Below are 23241 nucleotides of genomic sequence, written 5' to 3' on the forward strand. Positions count from 1 at the left end.
GTGGGGCGGCAGAACCGCCGCCAACGTAACAGAGGACGGGAGAGGGGGCACGCAAGCCTCGGAGTGCGCAGCTTTCTTCAAGACCATCTTCAGGTCACCACGTCCACTCTCAACGCCGCAAAGGGGAACCATTCCCCCCCCACGGGGAACCGGAACCATCAGACGCGGGCAACGCACCCGAAGCAAGAGGTACCGGCCCCCACACCGGCCCCCACCCCAACAGCAGGAGCCACAGCAGGAGCCACATCAGGGCCCACACCATCCACCGGACCCACACCAGCACCAGACGCACCATCCTCGCACTCCACCAAGGAACAGCTCGCAGAAGAAACATCTACGCTCGCCGCATCCTCACATTCCTCTGCCCACGATCGAGGAGGTGAAGCACCCGCATCCGTGCGTGAACGCTTGGAACAAGGCCGTTGATCATCGGAGCTGTCACCCCCTGCAGGAGGTACCTGAGAAGAGCCAGCGGTAGACTGCCCCCCAACCGGGGTACACGACCCCGCAGAATGTCAGCCTCAACAACACAGGGGACGAGACCGCCACCCACAGAGGAGAGAGGAGATGGAACAGGCGCGGCCGTAGGAGGAGAAGGGTCCAACATAGGTGAGAGAGCCTGCAGAGACGTCGAAGGCAACAGAGGCGCAGAGTCGGAAACAGGTGCAGAAGCCGGTGGAAGCGACGAAACAGTGTGGGGGCGGAGTCGCACACACCACCACCTCGTCGTGGACACCACCGTCCACACACGCCGGGCCAACAGCCACCACCAGGTCAGCAGGCGGCAGGGAAGCCTCCCCACCCACTCCATGATGGGACGGCAGGTCCTGCGCCACCAACGGGGGAAAATCCTCGTCCCGGAACAAATTAGTAGGCGCAGCCGCGACCCCAGTGCAATCAGCTGCCAGATGCCCCTCAACGCCACAACGAAAACATTGTCGAGGCTGTCCCGTGTAGAACGCCCGCATAGTGTAGCCCATCAAGGTCACCGCGGAGGGAACAGGAGACTTGAGCCGCAGGCCGAGAGTCCGGGTCCCACACGAGACACCACGCCACCTGCCAGCAGAGACGAAGTTCATCTGGATGGAAACGGCAGTCCCAAACTGGCCAAAATATCGTCGAAGCAAAGCCTCAATGAATTCAAATGGCACACCATGCAGGGCCACATGCGTCACCGAACAACACCGGTCAGAGATAGTGACGGTACCACCATCCCCAGGGAGAGGAAGAGAGCGCCCATCGTAACGGGCCGCAAAGTCTCTATAAACAGCAGCTGAGTTAAACTTAACAAGTGCCCGATGGGTGGACAGCAGTTGGAGCCCGTACACATCTGCAACACGCACACGCAACATACCCAACAGGACAATCTCAAGGGCTAGGTAAGACGCCCATCCAGAAAATTCCCGACCCACGGTCTCAGAGCAGCGAATAGGGGGGAGGGGGGTCCCCATGGCGCCGACGCAACACCACCACCCTCCCACACAGAACGCTTAGCAACCTTTATTCATGAAGTGGCTTCTTCGTTCTTCTTCCATCGATAATCCATAACTCTATGCAAGTTTTATGTGTACAATGTAAACACAAATGTATTATTAGGCAACTTGACATTCTGTGATCATACGCTTTTGGCGTTCCTGCACCTGGAGTTGACTCATTGTTTAACCACCAACACGATAGTTTAGAGATCACACCACATGCTCTCCTGGGAAACAAGATAATTGATGTCTGGCCGAAACCAGACATTTAAGTTCAGTCCACTCAGATGCTTCATTGAGTTAACATCTAGCTCCCAATGACTTGCTAAGACAGCTCATTAAGAATAAAGGTGTTAGGTATTGTATCTTGTAGCATTGTATTTTGTTGTTGTTATCAGTGTCTAGGTCATTGAGTTAACATTAGTGTTCATGCTTTTATTTGATTTTGACTTCTAAATTACACTTACAAAGACAGTTGTATTGCAGGTGTTAAAGTAACTTTTATTTTGTTTTATTAAATTTAACTTTTGTTTTAACTCTGGCTTTTGACACTTTCCTGTTCCCATATTCACACTGAAGTTTAATGCGACTTTCTGTGGAGAGCCCCTTCGGCTCCCTGGAGTTATCGGACTAATTTGTGAATCATTAGTCTGGGGCAATATTCTATGGAGTTCAGCGTACTGGGGACCACGAGCCAGAACCTGGCTCCCTCAGAGAGGTGCAGGAGCTAATGGTCCTGGAACCCCCCCCCCCCTGTGGTTGGGGTTTTTCCCTATCTGCATTCGACTCAGAAAGGTAGGCATAACAAAACAGACCCCACTTGGTAAGAAAATTGCAATCAAGAACCAAACATTGAGGCAGAACTCCCTTCAATCCCAAGGAAACAAGCAAACATCATACTCCATCACCGCGTCGCTTGCCTGCACAGATGGAAGCGGAAGCAGAAAGCCCCAGACCCCCCGCGCTGGATACCCAGTCACTTCAGTTCATCAGCTAATACGAACTGGGGGGCGAAGGTCTTCTCCACTTTCGCTTTCCAAGCAGTGTTTACCTTCGTGGAGTCCTCTGCGGTGTCGTTGTGTGTGGTTGCCAGGTGTCCTCAAGAGTACTGTGGCTAGATGAGCTTAGGGATCTCCTTCCCTAAGCGCCCTGTGAGTACTACCGTTGCGTGTTAGGGTTCTCTTCCCTGGTGCGTTCAGGAACCAATTCCGTAGTTGTTTTTGCTGCTCGGCACTTACCCTGCCCATGGGGCCGGCAGGGGTTTCATGATCCTATTTGGCCTTAGGTAGAGAGTGGTACAGTGCTGGTTGGGGCCTCAAGGTGTTGCCTTGATCTTGTTGTAGGTAGGCAGACAAGGTGCTACCTGCCCACCTACACGGTGGCCAGTTCCTGTTTCCTCTGGGGATGTACTTTTCTGGGGATTTTCTTTTGTTTATATTTCTTGCCTGGTGTGGGTATTGTTCCACTCATTACATATTGGCGGCTCTCTTCCAGGCCCTCGTGATTGTACATGTCGCAGGGGTTTCAGTGTTTTGACCTCCCCTTTGCTAGCTTTGGGTCTTAACTGGTTAGCAATACCTTGCCCAGGCTTCTCGTAGTAGTCAGCCTATGGCACCTGGAAAACCCTGTCAGGGCTTAGTGGACCCATGGATGCGTCTTCAGAGTTCCAACCCACCTTGTGCGGGTTCAAAGGTTGCTGTGTGTCCTTGTCTCAGGTTCACAGTCACCAAACTTGCCTCTGTCATGCTGCCTGTTAGGTCAGGTTATCTTGAGAGGATTTCAGAGCTTAGCGTCCCCGCGGTCCGGTCCTCGACGAGGCCTCCTTTTTGTTACACACTCCCAGGAAGCAGTCCATAACAGCTGTCTAACTCCCAGGTACTTATTTACTGCTAGGTAACAGGGGACATCAGGGTGAAAGAAACTTTGCCCATTTGTTTCTGCCTCCACCGAGGATCGAACCCAGAAACTCAGGAATACAAAACCAAAGCACTGTCCACTCAGCTGTCAGGTCAACGACACCTTCGACCCGGAGTCCTGCAAGTCGTGTTCTCTGCTTGTTCTCCAGTACTATTATGATGACATTACTGTTAGGGTACAGGCATCACCCGCCAAACACACATGTTGGGGAGCCGGCCGACCGAGCGGAGAGCAAGCTGTACACGTACTCACCTTGTTGTGCTTGAGAGGATTGAGCTCTGGCTCTTTGGTCCCGCCTCTCAACCGTCAATTAACAGGTGTACAGGTTCCCGAGCCTATTGGGCTCTATCATATCTACACTTGAAACTGGGTATGGAGTCAGCCTCCACCACGTCACTTCCTAATGCATTCCATTTGTCAACCACTCACACTAAAAAAGTTCTTTCTAATATCTTTGTGGCTCATTTGGGCACTCATTTTCCACCTGTGTCCCCTAGTGCATGTGCCTCTTGTGTTAAATAGCCTGTCTTTATCTACCCTGTCGATTCCCTTGAATCTTGAATGTGGTGATCATGTCCCCCCTAACTCTTCTGTCTTCCAACGAAGTGAGATTTAATTCCCGTAGTCTCTCCTCGTAGCTCATACCTCTCAGCTCGGGTACTAGTACTAGTCTGGTGGCAAACCTTTGAACCTTTTCCAGTTTAGTCTTATGCTTGACTAGATATGGACTCCATGCTGGAGCCGCATACTCCAGGATTGGTCCGACATATGTGGTATATAATGTTCTGAAAGATTCCTTACACAAGTTTCTAAAGGCCGTTCTTATTTTAGCCAACCTGGCATATGCTGCTGATGTTATCCTCTTGATATGAGCTTCAGGGGACAGGTCTGGCGTGGTATCAACCCCCAGGTCTTTCTCTCTCTCTCTCCCACACGTGATCCTGTGGTCCCGGGTTCGATCCCAGGCACCGGCGAGAAATGATGGGCAGAGTTTCATTCACCCTATGCGCCTTTTACCTAGCGGTAAATAGGTACCTGGGAGTTAGTCAGCTGACACGGGCTGCTTCCTGGTGTGTGTGTGTGTGTGTGTGTGTGTGGGGTGTGGGAGAAAAAAAAAATAGTATAGTAGAAACAGTTAATTGACAGTTGAGAGGCAGGCCGAAAGAGCAGAGCTCAACCCCCGCAAACACAACTAGGTGAATACACACCGAAACTACAACGTTGGTACAACGTTCAAACAAGTTTTAACACCTAACCATTTATAACAACCAATATTGCAAGTTGTGACAACGTTCTAATATGTTATTAACACGTTAAGTCAAGATGTAACAACTTTATTACAAGTTTCAACAAGCGGAAAATAGAGACAGTTTCGGTTTGTGTTTCCAGGGCATCCACATTGCATGCTAGGTTTAGGTTGCTGCAACACACTAGTTTGGATTCCCACCCAGATGCCCTATGGCTGCCGCGCTTTGGTTATAGGGACCCGGACCACTGGGCGTTAGTTGCTTCGACTTTGGTTTAGTCCATTTTTAAGTGGACCGGATGGGGCATCCGGTCCATCCATCCGGCATCTATAGGAAAATGACTGCTTTCTGGTCCTTTTCCTATTGTTCATCCTTCACCTCCCCCATCCCCTGTTTCCGCTTCCAAACGTCTGAGGGTTTTGGAGTCTGAGCAAGGTTTAGTTGGTAATGAGACTCGAGCAGCTTCGAGGGCAGCCCCGAAGTTGGAGCAGCCAATTTGGGTTGGGGACGGAGACATTCGAGCCGGTTCCTCCTGCCGTGGTTTCTGGGTCCCACCAGAAGGCCTCCTCCTTTTCAGCCTTTTCCCTTGACTCTGCCTTTTCTTCAGGGGTAGAAGGTATGGAAGACTGCTAAGCCCCGGGTTCCGACTTGAGGGACCTAGCTGCTGGGAAGGAGTTTAATTGGGAACCTTGGGCCCACTTTGACCCCACTTGGGTGTTAGTGCCCTCTTCGTGGAGCTTGTTGTTGCAAGGTTGGGGGCCCTTTCTTCCCCGAGAAAGGGAGCCGGTCGGCTGAGCGGACAGCACACTGTACTTGTGATCCTGTGGTCCCGGGTTCGATCCCGGGCGCCGGCGAGAAACAGTGGGCAGAAATTTTTTCACCCTATGCCCCTGTTACCTTTCAGTAAAATAGGTACTTGGGTGTTAGTCAGCTGTCACGGGCTGCTTCCTGAGGGTGGAGGCCTGGTCGAGGACTGGGCCACGGGGACACTAAAACCCCGAAATCATCTCAAGATAATCTCAAGATATAACCCCCTCCTTCCCCTGTATGAGAATGATTTGAGTTCGGCTCCTCCGCGGGTTCGGTTTCAGGCTCCCTTGCGTTCCTCAGCCCCGTCCTTCTGGAGGTTTTTGTGTCTCTCGAATCTCCCCGCGGGACGTTCGGGAAGCTGTCGCTGCATACCTCCTGCGAGACCCAGATTCTGCCTTCGTTATGGATCCGTCCCTATTTGAGTTCGGTTCTTTTTCCCTCTATTGGGTGCATTTGGAGGTTCCCTTAAGTCTCCCTGGCTAGCAGATTGCCCTTTCTTTTCATTGGGGGCATTGCATGGGTTCTGTCGGTCCCGCACACTTGAGTGGCGAGAAACATCTACCATTCTGCAGGTTTACCTGGGGGGCTAGTTTGAGTGCCTTAATGCATGCTTGTTCGCCCCTATGCTTTCTCGGGATGTTGGTCTTGTGCAGCTGCACATACAGGTTCCTTCCCTTTCAGCGTCCATAGTTGCAGAGGATTTGCACGCCCGAGAGCATTTGACTTCGGTCTTGCGCTCCTTTTCCCTTCTTGAACTGTCTTCTGCCTGGCTTGAGGAGAATGTGGAGGCGTTGAGTGCCGGGCCTTCATCTGGTGTGCTGTCCTCGGCGGCTAGGGCATCGGTCGCACTATTGAAGCTGTTTGCTCCTATATCCTTCGACTTCGATACGTGAAGTCGAAGGTTGTTCATTACCCTCTACCTCATGGATAAAGATCATCCGTCATGCTGTCTGTTGGGTTAGGGACACCACTGACCCAAAGTCTTGTGGGCCCTTGTTCCCCTCTTGTGCTTCTCAATTTCTCAATGATGCCCGGGTGGCTTCAGGGGTCTGCCCCTTCCGATTCGGGTGCGGAGGTGGTTGGCCCGATTTTCCCGCCAGGGTTTCTGAGTCAACCTAGCAGAATCCCTTCTTGGAAGCTTTACTCCTGGACTTCACATTTTCTTCAGGGGTGGTGTGCGTGGATGAGGGCTCTGCTCCGAGGATCAGGGGGATTCCATTTGGAGCTCTTGGGCTCCTTTTAACCTTGTTTGGGGCCATGTTTCCTATGCGTAGGTATTGTTGCTGCAGGGAGGGGGTTTTCGTCCCCTCCTTCCATTTTGACTTGGTATTCCCGTATTTGCCGGCGTGGTTTATGCACTCTGGCGTCGGATGCATCCATCTTTTGCTTGGAGGTTTTGTACTAAAAAAACCTAGCATATTAATATAACTATTTTTTGTGTGATTCCTCATACATTTATTGCACATCATTTTACTTTGCTTTTGGTACCCCTGCTCTTACCTCCTCTCTGATCAGTGGTTTCGTTGATTGTATTTTTGGGTAAGTGTTTTGCTATACAGATTGTGATGTCTAAGTTCTGAGTGTCATGTATTGTGTTGCCATGACTGGCCACCAGGGCGGTGCTTCGAATGTGGTGCACTATCCCACAGCTAGGGTTTATCATCATCCCAGCTTTTACCTTGAGAGATGACCTTGTGATGATTTTGGGGCCTAGCGTCCCCGCAGCCCAGTCGTCGACCAGGCCTCCTTACGTATGGCTGCTTGGGTTTTGGTACCCTCTGAGCAGGGCTGGTTGCTGCAGGGAGTGGGGTTTCCTTATCTCCCCCCCCCCCCCTCCTTGTACAAATTTGAAATGGCGTCGACCCCTCCCCGGGTTCGGTTCCGGGTTCCCTTGGGTACTTCGGTTCCTTCCTTCCAAACGTTCTTCTTCTTCCTTCTTACGTTCTGTTGACTCTGCACGCTTGAGTCGTGGTTCAGGTTTACCTCGGGGTCGAGTTTGAGCACCTCAATGCATGTTTGTTCGCCTCTACCGTTCTTCGGGATGTCAGCCCGGTACAACTTCATGTGCAGGTTCTGTCCCTTTCTGCTGCCCTGGTTACTGAGGACATGCACCTATGTGGCCATTTGGCTTCGGTTTTGTGTTTCTTTTCCTATCTCGAGCAGTCTTCTGACTGGCTTGAGGAGGATGTGGAGGCGCCAATCCTGGGTCTGGTGCGCTGGTCTCGCTGGTGCCGGCGTTGGCTGCTCTGTTGAAACTGTTTGTGCCAATCCTGCGGGAGGTGGTGTCTCTGTTCTTTTCTTCTCATCTCAAGTGCTGACAGATGGTGCTCGCTCAATCCCTGGAATCTGCTTGGGCCCCGGATCTTAGGTTTTCTGCTCTTTTTTGTTCTTTGCTGTTTGCAGAGTCTGAGGTGGTGCATTATCTGCAAGCAGCTTCTTCTAGTTGTCGTTCCATATCAAACTTGTTGGTTCTTTGGGGGGCCCGTTGGAGGGGGGGGGGGGAAGGTCTTCCCGAAAGGGTCGGGCCAGGGCTTGGGGTTCATCTCATCGTGGAGGGCACTGGTACAAGTTTCGGAGCCGGCGCACCCTTTGAAACCGACAGCGACTGATCGGCACGTGCATCACTCTGCTCGTAAGTCGGCTTTGCTTAAGGAGCGTCGGTCCTTTCGGGGTTCATCTTATTGGTGGGGTGATGGGGGAGGCTCGTGATATTCGCCCATGCCTGGTCCTACGATTTGTAGGCGTTTATGTCGTTTCTTGCTGCCTGCAGTGGTGTTGGGTGGCCCCTTCCCGCTCGGGGGGTTTGAGGCAGGTGGGGCAGGTCTCTTCTCCTGTGCTCTGTCGGGTAATCTTGGAGTGGGTTTACATGGGTGTGGTCGAATCGTCCTTGTCCCTCATGTAAGTTTCCCGTCTGTTTCCAGTTCCGAAACGGGATTGTGGACCTACGGTTAATTCTGGACTTGTCCCATCTGATCCCCTGGGTCTATTGCCCCTCCTTTTGGATGATTACTCTGGTCCGTCTTCTCTTGAAGCTGGACGCTTGGATGGTGTCCCTGGACCTCTGGGACGCTTATTGGCACATCCCGATTCATCAGGGGTTCAGGGACAGGTTCAGTTTTATTGTGGGGTGTCAGGCTTACTGCTTTCATTGCCTTCATTTTGGCTTGAATCTGGTACCTCGCATGTTCACACTCCTTGACTGTGTCGAGGTTGCCATTCTGCATCTCTTAGGGTTCAGATTCCGGCCTTCCTCGACGACTGGCTGGTGTGAGCTCCCAGTCAGTCCGCTAATCTGCTTGCCAGGGATTTGGCTCTTTTCTATCTCGCCGGGTTCGGGCTCCTGGTGAACTGGACGAAGTCCCATTCGGGTCCCTCTCATGTTCGGTGTTGGCTGAGTCTTGTGTAGGATTTTCTGACCTCTTCGTTGTCTTTCCCTCCAGAAGATTTATTGCAGCTGCAGTCTTCCTTCGATTGTTTCTGGGGGGCTCCCGGGTCACAAGGCGGTTGCTCGAGGGTTTGTGCGGGAGCCTGAACTTTGGCATGATGGTCCACTCGCTGAGTTGAGCTTGGCTTCGCTGGTAGTTCTGGTTCCTTCGGGAATGTACCTTCCGCCTCTCATGCGATAGCTGGGTTCGGCCTCCAGGTGCCTTGCATCAGCTTCTGAGTCACCGACTTCCTCTTTGGGTTTTTCGGGGTTCAATGCCTTGGCGTCTAACAGAGCCCCTTGCTCGATGTGTTCATGGACCCGTCATCTCTTGGCTAAGGATTTGCTGCCATTGCTCACTAGAGTGGCCCAGAGTGGTGGGGTCCGTCCTTCCGTCGGGGCCTCAGCACGGTGCGGGAGTTTGTGGTGGTGAAGATGTCTCTTCGGAGGGTTCAGGTTTCTCATGGATTGATGATCTGTCTCCGTTCAGACTGCTCCCCGGTGGTTCATTGTCTGAACCAAGAAGGTTTGATGCAGTCCTCGGCTTTTTGGGGCTGGTCGCTTCGGGTGTCTCATCTGCTGAGTTCTCTGGGTTTGGGTCTCCTGGCCCGTTCACGTTTGGCAGTTGTCCAACATCCTGGTGGATGGCTTGTCTCTGTTCATTTCCCTGTCCATGGAATGGACGGTTGACGCCGACTCATTTAGCTGGCTTTGCCGGACGTACGGGTTCCCCGAGGTGGACCTCTTCACGTCAGCATGGTTAATCTTCCTATATATGTGGCGCCCTTCCCCGACAGCGAGGCTGTCGGGGTTGATGTCTTGCAGCAGGGCTGGTCGTGGTGGGGGTTACCTGTACCTCTTCCCTCTGTGTCAGCTGTTGTCCCAGGTCCTTGCTCGCTTGGAAACCTACCTGGAGGGAAAGTAGTCTTCTTGGCTCCTTGGTGACCAGCCCAGCCTTGGTTTCAGGAGCTGCTTGCTTGGTGTCTGATCTCGAAGGTCTTTCCGCACTTCTGCGTCTTTCAGAAGATCGGTCCGGTCCATTATGTGGCTGATTCAATCTTCTCCTGAAGTCTTCGCGTTTGGTCTTTCTGACTCGAGTCTATCACCACTTGTATGTTGAGCAGGTAACTTCGTTGATGGTGTCCCACCTGTGGGCTTCATCTCAGCAGCAGTATGAAGCTTCCTGGCGGTCCTTCCGGACTTTCTTGTCCCTTCGTCGGTTTCCTTCGGTCTCTGTTTGGATTGTTTTGTCCTTCCTTCCTTTTGTGGTTGTTCCAGGACCGTCATCTTATGCCGAATACTGTCGCCTCGTATCATGCGGCATTTGCGGATCTTCTGTAGCTTGCATTCAACATTGATGTTACTTCTGTACGGTTCCACAAGCTGTCTTAGGCATTGTTTCCCCTCTCCCCTGCTAATGCACTACCTGTTATTCGGTCCAGCCTGATTTCTATCCCCTGTGCCCACGACGTTCGTAAGTTTGTTGCGCTGGCTGCCATCTTCGGTAACATGTCTTGGGCTGACATTCAGGCGCAGAGATTTTGGAAGTCGAACAGGGTTCTGGCCGCTTGCAACCTTGTCAATGTTCCTGTGTCTAGTTGTGCCTGTGTCGCGTTGGGTCGGCGGTTGCAGCCAGTTGTCTCGATTTCTAGTTGAGGAGTAAGTGCCGACCGCCTTCCAGGTAAGTCCCTCTTGTTTTTGTCTTTGGGTAAGTAGTTCTTGGAGGTCGTAGGGGCTCCCCTCAGAAAACCTTCATTAAATGTAATGAAACACCGTTTTCTGGGTAATACTCGGAGGGTCCTCGGCAACCCTCCCTCCGGTCAGAGGTTTTTCGTGTGTTTTTGACATCAAGCCTCAGAACTTGGGTGTGGATAGCCGATGCGGGAGGGGGGGGGTCTAGGGCTCCCCCTTCCCCTTCCTGGGGAGGGGAAAGCTCATTCTGGATTTGTCCCATCTGATCCGCTGGATTCCTTAATTTGCCCCTCCTTTTGGATGATCATACTGACCCAGGTCTGGTTTTTTTTGGAGCTGGGGTGTTGGATGGCTTAAATCTGGCATTTCGCGTTTTCACATATCTTACCCGGGTTGTGGTGACCCGTCTGCGTCTGCTAGGGGTTTGGGCTCTGGCCTACCTCGATTAGTTGATGGTGTGGGCTAATATATATAAGAAGAGCCTTTCTTCTTGTCTGGTCGCCAGGGGGTGTGGTTCTTTCCCAGCTCGCTGGGTTCAGGTTCCTGGTGAACTGGAGGTAGTCCCATCAGGTTCCGTACATGGTTTGGACCTGGCTGGTTCTCGTGTGGGACTTTCGAACGGCTTCCGTGTCTCTCCGTCCTTCGGCGTTACTGCGGCTGCAGTCGCACTTTCAGCTGTTTCTGGGGGAAGGGGAGTCCCGGGTCACTCGGTGGTTGTTTTAGCAGTTGTGCGGGAGTTTGAACTTTGCCTTGCTAGTTAACCCGCCAGGTTGGGTCTGATTTTGGCGCCTGTTCTGATTCCTTCGGGGCTCTCACTTTTACCTCTTTTGCGACCGCTTGGGTCGATCCCCATGAGTTTTGCTCCAGTTGCTGCGTCGCCAACTTTCTCTTCAGTTTTTACGGGGTTCAGTGCCTTGGAGCTGCCCCGAGCCCTCGCTAGATGTGTTCATAGACACTTCGTCTCTCGGCTGGGGCTTTCTGATCAGTACTCACCAGGCGGTCAGGGGCAGTGGGCTCCGTCCTTGCATCGGGCTCACAGCACGATGCGGGATTTTGCGACAGTTTGACTTTTGCTGCGAAGGGTTCGTGTCTCTTGGGACTCTACGATCAGGCTCCCTGGTATTTACCATGAAAGAAAAGATATTTGATATTTAGTACCATCCACCATTCGGCGAAAGTGACTGTCCTTTTGGAAATCAATTAATATTAATAATTATGCAATAAATTATAATCTGGGATAGAAAGGGAAGAGTGGAGAACTTGATTGCTTGAAAAAAAAATCAGGACAAATGGGAAAATCTTTGACAAGCTGCCAGCTTCCTCTCTTCATTGAAGCTAATAGTGTTAGTGGCCTTCGGGTAAATTCAGGTAAATTTCAAATTTCACTATGGGGAACTTAGCAAGTTCTTTAATGAATTTGATTGGATATATTTGTTGTTAGGCAAAGAAGTAGATATGTGCGACAAATTTTGTGAGATACTGTATATGATGAAGGCAAACAAATTTATACCAAAACAGGGTTTTGATATAATTAAAAAGAAGAATTAAAAAGCAGAACTGGTTTAATATATATTGTGAGAGAGCCTGAGGACAAAAGACAAAACCTAAATAAATATAAGAAGAGGCTTAACCCCTCATACATACCACCAATACAAACAAGCAAGAAGCCACTATACAATAGTTGAACAGAAAGGTTGAAAGAAACTTTGAGAAAGGGTTATCTTAAGATAATTTTGGGGCATAGTGTCCTCGCGGCCCGGTCCTCGACCAGGCCTCCTTTTGATTACACACCACCCAGGAAGCAGCGCGTAGCAGCTGTCTAATTCCCAGGTACCTATTTACTTCTAGGTAACAGGAGTATCAGGGTGAAAGGAACTCTGCCCATTTGTTTCCACCTCCACTAGGGCTCGAATTTGGAACCTCAGAACTATGAATCCGAAGCGCTGTCCACTCAGCTGTCAGGCCCTTAACGGACCTTAATGTCCTAATATCCCGTTTGTCACAAAGAGCGGACAAATTGAAAACAGAACCAGGTCTATTCTACAAAATTATTAAAATAAAGTTACATGTAATGGATAAAATCGAAAGGTTGATAATGGGAACAAATTCACAGAGAATGAAAATGAAATAAGTGAAACACTATATGAACAGTTAAAAGTGTGCTTGGCTAAAATTATACTATTAATTGAAATAATTAAACCATAATACAAAGATTTACAATGATTACGGTGTTGTCAGAATAAATTGAAAAATATTGTACTTTCTAAAGTTGCCTAATCAACATTTTACTGTGACTTTTTATGTTCAGAATTTAAGCTATAGACCAGATGCTGGAACTGGTTATATATCTCAGCAATATGTTTTTTCCCAGAACATGATCCACCTGTTGTTTTACATCAACGTCCTCAATTATTATTGGTTGTTACAAAGGTGACTGTAATGAAGGATCGTGGCCCCAAGTGTAATTGCTTATCCCTGATTTAATTAATATTCTCCTCAGGCAAAATTTGATGATGTGGTGAGGCCGTTCCCAATTCAAGGAGAAATAAACCTTGTGAATACGGATAGCAAGGTAAGTCACCGATCAACAATTAGTACATGTCAATGCTTTTTTTAAGAAATATTTTAAATTTATTATAGGAATGGGAAATATATATTATGCAAAATATAGTGCAACTGGGTCATGACATGACACTATCTCTCTTTCCATACCTCTTCTCTTCCTTCTGTGAAATTCATTATTTTTCTATATTATACCCAATACACCCTTCAACTACCACCTCCCCTCCTCCATTGAAGTAGCATGTTATATTATACGTGTCTGTCTCTGCAACATTTAATGGGCCCTGTTAACATTTCAGTAGTTGAAACACTTACAGCAACAAGTAAATTTGTTAATTCTAGTTACTTAACTGCTCTTACATATGTAAGTACTGTACAGTAACTTTGTTTATGCTTGTATTTATTGTACATAATATATAATTATGAATGAAAGGATATATTTTTATGACTAACATACCTTTGTATTGCTTTCCTTGGCTTTATAATTTTCTGAAAATGCTGTATGTATAGGTATGTTGTTGTTATTATTATTATTATTATTATTATTATTATTATTATTATTATTATTATTATTATTTAATACTGTATAGGGTATTTGCATTATTATAAAGACCAAAATAGGAATAAATGTGGCTAAAGGGATGCATGGAGTGTCACTGACAAGAATAAGTGCTGCAGAAATTAAGTCTTGATAAGTGGGAGGAAGGAAGGGGTGTAAGGTTTAATGGGTTTGGGAGACGAGATAAATCATACAAAAATGTGTTGGAAAATATGATGTACAAAAGTAAATCACAAGATAGAGGAGAGTGAGCCAAGATGGTTTAAATACAGTGAACAAATAGATGATGGGAGGACGATGTAGCAACCCGTCCTCTTAAAAATAACGTCGCTTTTCGCTCGTATTTGTTTATATATGAACAAACGACCAAAATCAGACGTAATTTGTAAGAGGACAGGTTGGATGTAGTGTGTTCTGGAGTAAATCTGCGAGTTGGAGTAGGAGAGGAAGGCTAAAGTCCTACTGGGCAGATGTGATGGAGTGTTTAAAGGAGCAGAGAGTTACTTTAAACAAGACTCGGTTAATGACAGGAAACACAGCTGGGTGGCAATAAATTGTGAACATCTCAGAATATTATGGGAGAAAACCCTGTACTGTAAATCTAAAATATATTTCCCAACCTTCTGACCAATGCAAGCTTCAAATACCTTACTTACCAGGAGATATTATGTCTCCGTGGTGTAGTGGTAAGACACTCGCCTGGCGTTCCGTGAGCCCTTTGTCCTGGGTTCGTATCCTGGTCGGGGAGAATTTACTGGGTGCAAATCCTTAACTGTAGTCTCTGTTTAACTCAACAGTAAAATGAGTACTTGGTTGTAAAAACGATTCTTCATGGGGGTCGTATTCGAAGGACCATAGGATTAAGAACTTGCCCGAAAGCCTACGCGTACTAATGGCTGTACAAGAATGTAAGAACTCTTGTACATATCTCAAAAAAAAATAGGCAACTTCAACTCCCATTTCTACAGGGACACAATTTGTGTAACACAAATTATTACACATCACCTCATAAACACAACTTTGTAATAACTGTAGAGGGATTACATATATATTAATGCAATCATCATACTAAAGTCTTTTTGTTCCACTCACTTTAGTATTCAACAAGGTTTAGTAAGGTTTACCTGCAGGTGATGTTGAGCCCACACTCTGAGCGCTTGCTGGAGAAGGAGTTGGACATCGTCTTACACTGTGTTAGTGAAGATGTTATGGACTGCCAGAGTGATATTAGATTAACTTATAATGTGTGAGTAATAATTTTGTCCTTTATTTTTTTCTTCTCATATATGTTTAACCACCGTGCTGTGCTGCCTTAAAATATGGCATTCCTGTTGTGCGCCAAAAATAAATTTTTAATAAATTAGTTTTCCTCCCAGAAGTGTTAAATACCCTCTCCTGATCACATTTATTGAAAATATTGCACAAATGTACAGTACTTTGGCCGCAGTGGTGTTCAGGAAATGTCATGTGATGTCACAGCTCGGTGGTCACCCATGCCGTAGACTCCTGGAGGTAGTTGTGCCAGATTCAACAACCCCGAGTTGCTACAAATATTTTTTGTTCATTTTTTCCCGCACAATTACAAATGCATTATTGTTTTTCTCTTCCTAATCCTATGTATATTGAACACGTTTACAATATTCAGGCAGTGGAACATCATTGCTGCTCAAAGAAACTGTGTTATATGTATCACAAATGTGTCCACAAACGTTGTTCATATTTTCTATTACATGTTTCGTTATTTACATTTACAACTTATTTACACATTGTACACTATCACAGACTATATACATTACTAGCAACACACTTAGAACTGCGCGAGTGTGTGATGGTCACTGAAGCAGTCAACAGGGCACAAGGCAACTTCGCACTCAACGCACCAAGTGCGGATGGATTTTCGCTTATGTTCCCTACGTTGCGTGTTCTTGCAAACAACGCAGTAACGTTTACTCTTTTCATGTGTGCCTGTGCTTGGTATTTAACTAAATTTGTTTACAGCAAAGTGTTTTTTAACCCTGAGTTTGTCAGGAACTACGTCAGGCATTGTTGCTGGCACCCTATGCGTCACAACCCTGCCCTCCACCCCATACTTCACGAGTAGTTGTGACACTAGAGCAACACTGAATGTACGAATTGGTGGTCTCCTGCCAGATTTCACGAGATACGTGTTGAAACAATTCTGCACTGCAGCGTCAACGAGTTAGAAAAATAATTTCTTCATCCACTTCACAGACTTTTGCACGCACTCGATGGCACCAACCATAATGTCACACTTATGCAATAACCGCATATTTACATTGTAGTCAATGAAACAATCAGGTTTATATATTGGGAACCTTGTTGCAAAGTTCCCTTTGCCACTGTCCAACATGGCACCGCTGTTAATAGTTGTCAACATATTCACCTCGCGTCTGTCCGTCCAGTACATGGATAACATCTTATCACACATTCTCAGCTGGCATCCACCCACTGCAATACCAATGCCAAACACTGGCATTCCCTCCTGTGGGCTTTGACAGTGCCACATACGCCTGTGTTGTGATCAAGGAGGAATATGATCAGCAGGGGGCTGGTATAGTGGTTGTCCGTGTACAGGATATGCCCCTTGTTCAGCAGTGGTTCCATGAGTGTTTTCACGACACTACTTGAGAACCCGTGTGAATCTTAACCTGGTATGTCAATGTCCGTACCTGAATACAATATCATGTCCATGATCATACCAATTTCACAGTCACGAAACACGAGAACTTTAGTCCAAACCTGTGCCGCTTTGATGGTGTTTACTACTTGAACGCCAGTCGTCCCTTAAACAGAACTAGCGCTTAATTTATAACATTCTGTGCTGGTACAAAATAGTCACGCACTTATTATATTCACTAAATATCTTCCGCACTTTCCACAGGCTGTCGTGTCTGTTTTCATTAGCATTGTTCTCAAAGTAAAGGCACCTGAGACGCAGCAGGGACCTATCACGTGACATGTACCTGTTGAACAAGGGGGTTGGAACAAGACTGTCTTTGTTCCTATAATCCTGGATCACATGTTTATCTGCAAGTCTCATCGTCATGCACAACGCTAAACACATACATTTCCTCATTAGTCGTGTTTTTCAAACGTATCAGTCGAGAGGAAAGTAAAATTCCAGAGTCAATTACTTCCGGAGCATTTCGGTTGATCTGGTTCATGAATTACTGATCGAAATATGCCATAAAATAATCCATTTCAGGCATATTATCACCAGTATAGGGGAATAAGGGTGTCACACCAACATCGGTATCATCACATGCTGGAATTTGTGGGACAAAATTCTCACAATCCTGCTACACAAGTTCACCCGTGATTTTGGTTTTGGCTCCAACACCAGCATGAGCACCACCAGCACAGGCGCCAACACTACGGCTCCGTCGTTTTGAGCAAGAGCTGCGAATGGGTATGCCAGAAGATGAGGTTGTTTTGTGTAGTATAGGCCAACCACGAACATCTGATGTCGAGGGCGCAATGTCGTCATTGTCATCACGGCGCGTGACACACTGGCGCTTGTGTTGGCGAGGTGCTGGGGCAGCAAAACTTCGCTTAGTTACACAATAGCCGCTGGCACTCGGTTCATCAACACTGCTTGTATCTGAGCCTATGTTATTGAAGCCACAAAATGACTCGTCACATGTGCTATCACCAAGTAGACTCGCGTCAGGTGACACAGATGGTGATGGTAATTCCAATGTTGTTGACCCAGGGCAGCGTGGTAGGCTGGGTAAGGCGGGTGTACTATATACACTCTCGACATCGTCCATCCCATTCTCCCCATCACTCGTGTCAGACCCCTGTATTAGGTCTTTATCTGGATTGTTGTCTAAATCAGTAATTGGCCCATTGTCAAACAATATGTCACGTATTTCGTCATCTGAGAGTCGTTTTGCAGCACCGTGGTTGACCGTGAACCAGGAGCTCATAGATGATGCATCAGATATGGTTGCTACTTTAAAACCAAGCTTCCCCATGGAATTGGGGCATGCCGGTTTTTTTTTCAAAATGGCGCATGATCACTGGAGGTCCGAGGCATCCACTTCATACCTATGTCAATCTACATCAATCTAGATATACCGATCTAGCGCCTCAAGGTGCTCTGCGCAGTGCGATGGCTAAATAAAATGGGCCAAAATTACATGAAAATAATTATCATGAAAGTAATTATCATAACACCAGCATATGTTAGTGCACTGTTCTTGAAGAACTGTCTTAGCATGTGTTCGTGCACTGTCATTTGAAACACCATCCCAGCATGTACTTTTCTATTGTCCCTTGAAAGACTGTCTCAGCAAGTCTATCCACAGTCCCTTGAAGGACCATCCCAGCATGTGTTAATCCATAGTCCCTTGAAGAACCATCCCAGTATGTGTTAATCCACAGTCCCTTGAAGGACCAGCCCAGCATGTGTTAATCCATAGTCCCTTGAAGAACCATCCCAGCATGTGTTAATCCACAGTCCCTTGAAGAACCATCCCAGCATGTGTTAATCCACAGTCCCTTGAAGAACCATTCCAGAGTGTGTTAATCCACAGTCCCTTGAAGGACCATCCCAGCATGTGTTAATCATATCGCATTTGATACTTATATATTACGTCTGTAGAGCATATAGTGTAATATTGTAACAGCAAAATCAGTATGATGAAAGGATGAATGTTGGCAAGTGAGGTGTTGAAGGAGGGAGGAAGGGAGGGAGGTAGCGTCTGCTTACTGGTGTGTGGCGGCCACTCTTGTTATTTGGACTCCCCATACCAACTTAGTGGTTCGTTATGGTGGAAAAACAACATGCAGATTCTTATATAAAACGTGTGTATATAGTGTAATAAAAGCAAAACTATTTGTTTATCGTTTTATGAACATAATAATAATTGCCTGCAATAAACCATATTGGGTTTGTTATGAAGTTCTGGAGTCGTCCTGGTTAGCAGACCGCCCTCTCTTCTCAAGAAGAGAGGGCGGTCTGCTAGGGCGGAAGTTTGGCATACTTTGTGTTGGTTTCTCACGCTTGAGTGCGGGAGGCTCAAACGGCGTTGCAGGTTTTCCTGGAGGGCGACTTTGAGCATCTCAATGCATGGTTGTTCGCCCCTGCCCTTCCGCGAGATGTTGGTGTGCTGCAGTTTCATGTGCAGTTTCCTTCCCCTTTGACTGAATTGGTCATGGATGACTTGCGCACACATAGCCTGTTGGGTTCGGCCCTTTGTTTCTACTTCCTGCTCGAGCTGTCTTCCGACTGGTTTGAGGTGGATGTGGACGCACTCGGGGCCGCCATATGGTCTGGTGCGTTGCCTTCAGCAGTGCGTGTGTCGTCTGCTTTGTTGAAGCTGTTCACGCTGTTTCTGCTGGATGCGGTTTGCCAGTTTTTTTACTTCCTTCCTCGTGTGTCAGCGGTGGTAGTTTTCGCTTCTTCTCTGGAATCCACTTGCGCCCTGGCTCTTAGGCTGTCTTCATCTTTTTGCCCATTGCTGTTTGCAGAGTCTGCAGTTGAGCAGTATCTGCAGGCAGCTTCATCTAGTTGCCATTCTATGTCGGACTTATTAGTCCTCTGGAGGGCTCGTGGGGGGCCTTCCCTGAAGGGTCGTGCCATGGCTCGGGTTCTTTCCGGTGTAGTAGGCCAGTGGTGCCAGATTCGGCGTTGGGCGCGGGGATCGCCTTGTGCGCCGATGAAGTGCTCAAAAGGTGTGTAGGCCTTTTCGCGGTTCGTCCCATTGATGAGGTGATGGAGGGGGGAGTCTCGCTCAGTTTGTTCGAGCCTGGTCCCATGATTTGTGGGCCTTTCAGGTCATTTCGTGTGGCCTGCGGTCGCGTTGGGGGGCCCTCTTCCTTTGGGGGGTTCAGAGCAGGCTTCTTCTCCTGCACTCTGTCAGGTCCTCTCGGAGTGGGCTCGCTTGGGCGTTATCAAAACGACCTCGTCTCTCAGGTGGGTTTCCCGCCTGTTTTCGGTTCCGAAACAGGACTACACAGACCTTAGGTTCATTCTAGTATTGTCCCATATGAACCCATAGGTTTATTGCCCCTCCTTTCAGATGCCTACTCGGTCCCAGGTCCGTCTTCTGTTGGAACTGAACGTTTGCGTATTGGCACGTCCCAATTAATCTCAGGTTCAGGGACTGGCTCAGTTTTGTTGTGGGGTGGCATGGTTACATCTATCTAATCTAGCGCTCCGCATTTTCACACGCCTTACTCGGGTTGTGGTGGCCCAATTGCGTCTGCTAAGTGTTCGGGTTATGGGCTACCTCAACGACTGGCTGGTGTGGGCTTCCAGCCAGTCCATGTGTCTGCTCGCCAGGGATCTGGGGCCAGATTCACGAAGCAGTTACGCAAGCACTTACGAACTTGTACATCTTTCCATACTCTTTGGCAGCTTTGTTTTCAATTATTAAACAGTTAATGAGCTCTGAAGCACCAGGAGGCTGTTTATAAAAACAACAACAGTTGATTGGGAGGTTTTCGTGCTTGTAAACTGTTTATTGAATGTAACCAAAGCCGTCAAAGATTGAGAAAAGATGTACACGTTCGTAAGTACTTGCATAACTGCTTCGTGAATCTGACCCCTGGTTCTTTTCCAGCTCGCCAGGTTCGTGATGAACTGGCGAGTCCTGGTGAGTCCCATCTGGGTCCCTCTCAGGTTCGGTCTTGGCTGGGTCTTGTGTGGGACACTCGGACTGCTACCTTGTCTCCCTCTCCGGCGGCTCTGCTTTGGCTGCGTTCCTGCCTTTGCCTGTTTTTGAGGGGTTCCGGAGTCACACAGCGGTTGCTCGAGGGTTTGTGCGGAAGCCTGAAATTTGCCATGATGGTCTACCCGCCGGGTCGGGTTTGGCTACGTCGACTGTTCTGGTTCCTTTGGGGATGCCCCTTCCACCTCTCTCGTGACCCTTGGGTTCGGCCTCTGGGGGCTTTGCGTTGGTTGTGGTATCGCCGGCTTCCTCTTCGATTTTTTCGGGATTCAGTGCCTTGGTACCTACCCTCGCCCTCGCTAGATGTGTTCACGGATGCGTCGTCTCTTGGCTGGAGCTTTGTGACCAGTGCACACCAGGCCGACCAGGGATCGGTGTGCTCATAGCATGGTGCGGGAGTTTCCGGCTGTATGGCAGTCCCTCTGGAGGATTCGGGTCGCTCGCTGATTGATGATCTGGCTTTATTCCGACTGTTCCCCTGTGGTTCTTTGCCTGAACCGAGGGGGCTCGCTGCAGTTCTTAGCTCTTTGGGGTGGGTCACTTCTGGTGACTCGTCTGCTGATTTCACGGGTTTTGGCTCTATTGGCAGTCCATGTTCTGAGGGTGTCAAATGTCCTGGCGGACGGCCTGACCCAATTCATTCCTCTTTCTACAAAATGGACGGTCGACGCTGAAGTCGTTCAGTTGGCTGTGCCGGACCTCGGAGGTGGAGCTCTTCGCTTCGGCGTGGTCGTGGCCTCTCCCGATATATGTGGCGCCCTTCCCTGACTGTGAGGCCGTCGGGATCGACGCCTTAAAGCTGCACTGGTCGTGGTGGGGTTACCTATACCTCTTCCCCCGGTTCAGCTGTTGCTCCAGAGTCAGGTAAGTCTACCAGCTGGCTTGCTTGGAGACTTACCAGGGGAGAGTTGTCCTTCTGGCCCCTTGGTGGCTGGCCCAGCCTTGCTTTCAGGCGCTGCTTGTTTGGTTTCCAAACCCGAGGGTCTTCCTGCAGCTCCGTCTCTTTCAGAAGATTGGACTAGCGTGGTACGAGGCTGATTCGTTCTTCTCCTCAAGTTTTTGTGTCTAGTTTTTCTGACTCGAGTATATCATCACTTCTATGGTGAGCAGGTAACTTCGTTGATGGTTTCCCACCTGCTTGCTTCGCAATATGAAGTTGCATGGAAGTCCTTCCTTATTTTCTATCTCTGCATAGGTGTACTTCGGTTTTTGATAGGGTTGTCTTGTATTTCTTTTTGTGGTTATTTCAGGACCGTCATCTTATGTCGAAAATGGTCACTTCGTATTGTGAAGTGCAGGCAGAGCCACTGCAGATTGCGTTCGGTATTGATGTTACTTCTGCATCATTCTGCAAGCTGTCACGTGCATTGTTTCACCTCCGGCCTGCTCATGCGCCACCCGAGCCATTCTGGTCGTTGGACAGGGTTCTCTCATTTCTTTCTTCTCGGGTTGTAGTGGCTCTTTTGGTTCAGGATTGTTTTTCTAAGGCTCTTTTTCCTGCTGCAATTGGCCTCTGTTGGTCGGATCGCGGAGTTTCATGCTCTCTTCCGGCGCAGAGGTTACTGCTGTTTCGGTCCTGGTAGTAGGTTTGTTCGTTTGCAGCCATCTCCTTTTCTGACATTTCTTTTATGAGTTTGCTGCTTTCCGGAGGGGTCTTTGGGTTGTTGATGCTTAGTTGGTTAGGCCGGGGGTGCATCATGTGTTGTGTCCGATTGTGGCTCTTTACCGTTTTCTGCGTGCCATGGCTGTGATGGCCGGGGACGTGCTTTGGGTTGACCCGGTTTCCCTTCTTCCCTGTTCTAGGTAGCGGGTCTCCTAAGTCGTCTGCAGGATTATCAAGTCTAGCCAGCCTGTGGTCTATCCTCGTGCCCACGACGTTCGTAAGTTTGCTGCATTGGCTGCCATCTTCGGTACCATGTCTTGGGTTGACATTTGGGAGCAGGGTTTTTGGAAGTCGCACAGGGTTCTGGCCGCTCGCTACCTTGTCAATGTTCCAGGGCCTCGTAGATCCTGTGTCGCACTGGGTTGGCGATTGCAGCCAATTGTCTCAACTTCAGGTTGAGGAGCGTGGGCCGACTGCCTCTCGAGTAAGTCCCTATTTTCTTTTATCTTTGGGTAGTTACCTCTGGGGAGCCGACGGGCTCCCCCCGGAAAACCAGCTTTGAATGTAATGAAACGCCATTTTCTGGGTGTGACCCAGAGGCTCCCCGGCAACCCTCTTTCCCTCCAATCGGTGGTGTTTTTGCGTGTTTTGACATCCAGCCTCAGAACTGGGGGGTGGATCGCCAACACGAGGATCTGAGGCTTCTCCTTTCCCCTCTCAAGGAGGTGGAGGGTTGTATAGACAGCGTTGTGCCAATGTGATGACGTCATGCTAGTTTGCTAATTTTCAGTTGGGGAGTTCTGTCCACTAGATCGGCGTTCGGCAGCAATATTTTCACCTTAATAGGGGTTTGTTTTGGGGTGCCTACCTTTCTGGGTGCCTGACCTGGTCGATGGCAGACATAGAATGCTTCTAACAACAAGGGGGTTTCTATAGGCCATTGCTCCTTGTGCCTCTCTGAGGGGGGCCAGGTTCTGGCTCATGGTCCCCAGTAGGACCGAACTCCATTCACTTTGACGGTTGCCAAAAAGCTAATATATCCATATCAGCCTGGATAGCTTCGGGGAGTCTCCGGGTCACACCCAGAAAATGGAGTTTCATTATATTCAACGTTTTTTTTTTTTTTTGACGCGGGTATGGTGATCAGGTGGCTTCGTTGATTGTGTCCCACCTGTAAGAGCCTCGTCTCGGCGACAGTAAGAAGTTTCCTGCCATTCATTTTGCCATTTTTCTCTCTCTTCGTAAGTTGTCATC

General features: G+C 48.6%; 1 protein-coding gene across 1 annotated transcript in view; it reads left to right on the forward strand.

The window, feature by feature from the left end:
* The window catches only part of LOC123763674 (integrin alpha-8), a 293676-nt gene that overhangs the window by 98101 nt on the left and 172334 nt on the right, over positions 1-23241 (forward strand). Inside the window, 2 exon segments of the mRNA XM_069304445.1 lie at positions 13066-13137; positions 14817-14932. Of these exon segments, the coding sequence (XP_069160546.1) occupies positions 13066-13137; positions 14817-14932 (188 nt within the window).

Source organism: Procambarus clarkii, chromosome 52, assembly GCF_040958095.1.
Source record: "Procambarus clarkii isolate CNS0578487 chromosome 52, FALCON_Pclarkii_2.0, whole genome shotgun sequence".
Taxonomy (NCBI): domain Eukaryota; kingdom Metazoa; phylum Arthropoda; class Malacostraca; order Decapoda; family Cambaridae; genus Procambarus; species Procambarus clarkii.